Source organism: Nomascus leucogenys, chromosome 14 (genome assembly GCF_006542625.1).
Source record: "Nomascus leucogenys isolate Asia chromosome 14, Asia_NLE_v1, whole genome shotgun sequence".
Taxonomy (NCBI): Eukaryota; Metazoa; Chordata; class Mammalia; order Primates; family Hylobatidae; genus Nomascus; species Nomascus leucogenys.
Genome location: NC_044394.1, coordinates 46,345,475 through 46,351,704, shown reverse-complemented (window position 1 = coordinate 46,351,704; position 6,230 = coordinate 46,345,475). Strand labels below are relative to the sequence as shown.

Genomic DNA, 6,230 nt, shown 5'->3' with positions numbered 1-6,230 from the left:
GGTGGAAGGGAGAGCAGCGAGCACCGGCGCCCGGCCCAGCCCGGCTCCCCCGGGAGAAGGGTCCCGTCCCGGTGCTGGCCCGCGCGCCAGCTCCGCGCCCCGGCACCCACCGACCCCTACCCAGCTGTGCGCGTCCTGCCCGGGGGCCGAAGACCCCGGCCACCGGGCCCCTCCGCTCTCCCGAGGCGCGGCCGCCGGGAGGAAGGAAGGCAGGCGCGGGGCGGGGTCCGGGCGCGGGGAGTCCGGGGCTCACGCCTCCCGCGAAGCGCACCTTCAGCCCACCTCGGTCCGCCCACCGCCCCGCCTCCCTCCCGCTCCCGCGCCCGCCTCCAGTCTCCGCCTTCCTCCAGCCGCGCTCCCTGCTCCCCGCTCCCCTGCAGGCGCGGCTGGGGCGAGAGCCTGCGAGCTGAGCGGGCACAGGGTCCTCCGCGCCTCCTTCGAGAACCAGCCCAGCCCGGCCCGCGCCCCCAGAGCGTCCGGCATCCGTGTGGCGGGAGGGCGCGACTTTCTCCGGTCCCGGGCGGGACGGGGACGGGGACGGCGGCGGGACAACTTGGGAAACTTCTCTGGGGCGGACGGCAGGGACCCCGGGCGCCGGCGGAGGAGGATGTAGGAGGGCGGCTGCTGGTCCTGGGTGTTCCCAACCTCCTAGGCCCCGCTTGTCCAGGCCATGGGGCTCCAGCACCCTCGGCGCCGCCGGAGGGGCGACGCTCTTGTCTAGCCGAGCCGGGCAGCGCTGTCGCCCACGGTGCGCACTGGGCGGGCAGCGCTCCCTCTGCCCACGTCCCGCCCCGCCATGGACCACCAGGACCCCTACTCCGTGCAGGCCACGGCGGCCATCGCGGCGGCCATCACCTTCCTCATCCTCTTCACCATCTTCGGCAACGCGCTGGTCATCCTGGCTGTGTTGACCAGCCGCTCGCTGCGCGCCCCTCAGAACCTGTTCCTGGTGTCGCTGGCCGCCGCCGACATCCTGGTGGCCACGCTCATCATCCCTTTCTCGCTGGCCAACGAGCTGCTGGGCTACTGGTACTTCCGGCGCACGTGGTGCGAGGTGTACCTGGCGCTCGACGTGCTCTTCTGCACCTCGTCCATCGTGCACCTGTGCGCCATCAGCCTGGACCGCTACTGGGCCGTGAGCCGCGCGCTGGAGTACAACTCCAAGCGCACCCCGCGCCGCATCAAGTGCATCATCCTCACTGTGTGGCTCATCGCCGCCGTCATCTCGCTGCCGCCCCTCATCTATAAGGGCGACCAGGGCCCCCAGCCGCGCGGGCGCCCCCAGTGCAAGCTCAACCAGGAGGCCTGGTACATCCTGGCCTCCAGCATCGGATCTTTCTTTGCTCCTTGCCTCATCATGATCCTTGTCTACCTGCGCATCTACCTGATTGCCAAACATAGCAACCGCAGAGGTCCCAGGGCCAAGGGGGGGCCTGGGCAGGGTGAGTCCAAGCAGCCCAGACCCGACCGTGGTGGGGCTTTGGCCTCAGCCAAGCTGCCAGCCCTGGCCTCTCTGGCTTCTGCCAGAGAGGTCAACGGACACTCGAAGTCTACTGGGGAGACGGAGGAGGGGGAGACCCCTGAAGATACTGGGACTGGGGCCTTGCCACCCAGTTGGGCTGCCCTTCCCAACTCAGGCCAGGGCCAGAAGGAGGGTGTTTGTGGGGCATCTCCAGAGGATGAAGCTGAAGAGGAGGAGGAGGAGGAGGAAGAGTGTGAACCCCAGGCAGTGCCAGTGTCTCCGGCCTCAGCTTGCAGCCCCCCACTGCAGCAGCCACAGGGCTCCCGGGTGCTGGCCACCCTACGTGGCCAGGTGCTCCTGGGCAGGGGCGTGGGTGCTATAGGTGGGCAGTGGTGGCGTCGACGGGCGCAGCTGACCCGGGAGAAGCGCTTCACCTTTGTGCTGGCTGTGGTCATTGGCGTTTTTGTGCTCTGCTGGTTCCCCTTCTTCTTCAGCTACAGCCTGGGCGCCATCTGCCCAAAGCACTGCAAGGTGCCCCATGGCCTCTTCCAGTTTTTCTTCTGGATCGGCTACTGCAACAGCTCACTGAACCCCGTTATCTACACCATCTTCAACCAGGACTTCCGCCGTGCCTTCCGGAGGATCCTGTGCCGCCCGTGGACCCAGACAGCCTGGTGAGCCTGCCTGCGCTGCCCCTGTGGGGTTGGTGCAGTGGCGCCAGGGCCACCCTGCTTCTTGCCCTGCTGTGTGTGGCTGCCTCCCCTGGGCTTTCTGCTCCCTGCCCAGATCCTGCAGGCCTCTTCTTAGGAACCTCTTGGGAGGGGTGGGCAGGGGGGCTGTTAGCAAGGATCCCAGTGAAGCCTCCCCTTGCCGGCTTAGCTGTGGGGGACCCCTTCTCCACCCTCTCCCTGAGCACAGGCTGATGGAGGTGGTTCAAATCCTCTGGAACATAGCCAAGACCAGGAGAAGAGAGAGCACTTTCTTACCAGAGCCCCATGCTCTCCAGGCCAATGTCTGGGCTTCCCTTTCTTGAGGACCTTGTGTTCCTGGCAGGTCCCTTGCTTGTGGTGTTTTTGTTTCTTTTTCATCTCCCCCCCACCCACAAAGAGCATGAAGCCAGCCTTCCACTTTTCCCAGTGGGGCCTGCTGCTGAGGGGGATGAAGAAACGAAGACTGATCACCCACGCTAGGCACTTGCGGTCCCTGGCAGGCGCTGGGATGGGGGCTTATGGGGTGGCACCGTCTCTGGGCCCTCCTTTCCCCCTTCGCCTGTTTTCAGATCTGTGGTTCCTCTAAAAGCCAGAACAATGGATCGGCTTCCTTACCCAGCACCCCTCTGGCAGGTGGGTGGCCACGTGGATACCTCGCTGGGGCGGTCTTGGAGGCCTGGTCTCTGCCTCGACGGGAGATCTCCGATCACTGGCATTCACCCTCTGCAAAAATCGGGGCGACAATAGCTCGCCACCTACTTGCTGCAGGGAGATGAAAGGCTTTGCGGAAAGCTTTGAGCTCTGTGGGGGAACGCACCAGAGAACCAAAGATGTGATTATCTGGTGATATAAAAATCCCTGTCCTCTGTGTTTACCACCACCTGTCTTCCTGTAGACTTTTGTTCTGTCCCTGGGGTGTGTGAATTCCTACCCCAAACTGGAAGCCGGGTGTGGCAGACAGAATCACTATTTCAAGTTAAAGGATCTCTTTGAGAATGTGTTCTTGTGGCTGCAAAGGTCTGAGTTATTATGCTACGTGACAACGTTTTGACATTTCACCTGCAACACCAAGAGGGTTTTTAGTGGCTTGGGCCTCCCCAGTGGGAGATAAGTCTTTTGTCATCAAGGAGGCAAATTGTTTCCCCAAGACAGCCCAAAATACCCACACCTTGGGAACAGTCTAAGATGAGAGCCTGTGACAGGTGGCAGAGCCCCCAAGTGGGGTACTGGCATGAGAACCTGGTGTGCCCCTAGGGGAGCCTCCCACTGGAGTGCCCAGCCAGGTTTCCAAGCCCCAAATGAGTCCTTGTGAACCACAACTGATCCCCCCAGGTGGGTGCTTGTGGACTGCCTCAGACCCAGCCACGCTGCTCCCCCCAATGTTGATGGGGCTGTGCATCAAGGACCCCCGCTTCCTGGTTCTCAGTCCCACCCCAAAACCTGGCACCCAGAACAGTTGGAAGTGTGAAAAGGAGGTTTCCCGACCTTCCCTTGGGGAGGGCCTGGCTTCAACATTGGGCCAGTAGGCATCTTAGCTTGGCAGGTGTCAGGGGAATGGGCCAGATGGACCTGCTAGATTTGGAAGGGCACTGAGGGAGTTTTCTGGGTGTAGAAAGAATGGAGGGGACCAAAAAGTGTCCTTCCTGGGGTGTGGGAGGCTTCCCAGCTTGGTCCTCGGTGGGTTGTTGAGGCCAGAGCATTGCCCCGGGATGTGGTGGGGAGCTGGGCCAGGGGAGGGACTGACTGTGACCCTCTGCTGGCTGGTCTTGTGTGAGCCCCATGGGACCCCCAGTGTTCTTGCCTGTGACCTCTTATTGCGACATGCAGGTGTGTTTTTTTTTTTTTTTAACTCTGAGCTATTTTATCAATAAAGGATATTTTGTAATAAGTAAGTGGTGTCCTTGTTGCCCAAGGGCTGCCTGGAGCAGTTATTCCTCAGCCACTGGCACAGCAGACTCTGGGTGTTGGCCCAATGAGCCGGGGCTCCCTCCCAGGGCCAGTAGTCCTGTCCTCCCCGAGATGTGGCTGGCTGGCTCCTCCAAGCCCCTGCTCTTCCTACCCGCCTTTGTCCACAAAGCATCCTTACTCATCATCCCAAGCCAATGGGTGAGGGTGGCTGGAGGAGCCTGAGACTGGCTCCCTGGGAGGGAAAAAAAGGGAGGGTTTTCTACAGGAGGTAGCCTTTGGGTTGGGTCTTGGAGGAAGAGCAGGAGTACACCAAGAGGCAAGATGGGAGGGTGTTTTGGGTAGGGGGAAGGGCATGTGTAAAGGATGTGATTGGTAGATTTGTGACTGAGTTTGAAAACAGCCCCAAGCTAGCCCCCGGTGGTCTGGTGCCACCGCCTTCCTGCCCTACTTAGTGGCCACAGAGTGGGCAGTCCCCGGGGCCTGAACCACGTGGGCCTGGTCCCATGGGCGGGGGGGCAGATGGCAGGTTGGCAGCAGGAGGCCGTGGGCAGGGCCAGCGCCAGTGGCCAGCCCAGGGAGGGGAGGGAGGAAGGAGGACACGTGAAGCCCCAGGGTCCTCAGTGTGAGGCCACCCCTCTACTTCCACATTGGCCCAGAATCTTCACTCTCACCACCTCTGTACTGGCGTGGGCCATGCTTCTGCTAGGGACAACCAGTGAGACCTCCAGTGTACCCACCGTCACTGATGGACATGGGGACATGGGCTTTGCTGAGGACTTAATAAGAAAGACGTGCCCTGCCCTGCTCTCAGCTCCCCACACCTGCCGAAGCGCCCACTGTTGATGCCCAGAGGCCTGATATGGGTAGATGAGGATGGTTCATTGACTCCCTTTTACTGATCCAGGCTCTTCTGGTTTTGTCTGATGACCTCATTTAATCCTTACGCCTGACTGTAAGGTAAGTATCAGCCCATTTTATACTAGAGAAATGCAGGCTGAGAAAGCTGTAATGACCTGCTTGAGGTCATCCAGGCCCAGGCTCTTTCTGCTGGACCACACTGTCCCCCAGTGCTTAAGCATCTGCAAGGGGCAGGCCCTTGAGCCTGGGAGTGGAGAACCCTGCCCTGACTCTGGAAATGGTGGTGGAAAGGTACCCCTCCTAGAGCAGGACTGTTTGCAAGCCCGTTTTGAATACATTATCTCATTAATCCTCACAACCTTGCTGAGAATGATCATTTTGCGAAAAACAAAATTGAGACTTAAAGTGACCTCTCTAGGTCTTGAAATCACAAAACTATGAAATTCAGGTGATGAAGAATTGCGATTCCATCTCTTCAGCCAGCTCCCATTCAGTGGCGCTGGGTATCTGAAGATCCTGAAACTGCATATGGATGGATTCAGCAGGTGACTGCTGTGATTGATTGTTCATGTCTGTCACTGCCACAGAATATGTAATTGATGGCAGGTATGTCCCAGGTTTTCCATTCCTGACAGCTTAGTCCAGCCGCTGAATTTTATGAAGGAAGAGACTGGGGCACAGAGAGAGGAGGTGACTTGCCTCAGGGGGCGTCACACAGACACAGCTGGCTGAGCTGGATCTAGATCTAGACCCAGGTTGCCCATCATGCCACACTTTCACACTGAAGGAATTGCATCCGAACTCAAGGAATAACAGGCCCACATTCACATTCAGGAAACATCCGCCGACAGTCAGCTGTGTGGCAGGACCTGTGCTTGGCTCGTCCGCATTTTGCTGTCTCTTTCAGTTCTCAGATGAGGAACTGGGGGGCGGAGTCTCAGGCACCTGCCCAGGCCCCTTGGCTAATGGGGTACAGCTGGAGCTGGGCCCAGGACCTGGCTCCCGATCAGGCCTTCTTCTCTCTCATGCTCCATTCCTGAAGCTCTCTGTGAGTAGGACCTGCTTTTGATTTCGCCCTGAGCCCATCTGAGGGCTACAGGGTTGATGAGGCTGGCTGAGAACAGTAGAGGTGGGAGTGGGGTGGGTGCAGCCCTCTGCCCCCAAGAATAATCCTGGCAAGTCACCTGGAGGTGAGGGTGGTGGGTGTGGGGGGGTGGGTGTGAGGCCAGCAGGGGTGCTTTACCTGGCAGTTCACCAGGTGGACGCGAGCTGTCTCAGCCGGTCACATCATC

General features: G+C 60.1%; 1 protein-coding gene across 1 annotated transcript; it reads left to right on the top strand.

Moving 5' to 3' along the window:
- Window positions 1–375: 375 nt before the first annotated feature.
- Window positions 376–4,054, top strand: ADRA2B (adrenoceptor alpha 2B). Its single transcript, XM_030827725.1, has one exon. The coding sequence runs from the start codon at window positions 797–799 to the stop codon at window positions 2,138–2,140; it is 1,344 nt and encodes a 447-aa protein (XP_030683585.1). The 5' UTR covers window positions 376–796; the 3' UTR covers window positions 2,141–4,054.
- Window positions 4,055–6,230: the final 2,176 nt, after the last annotated feature.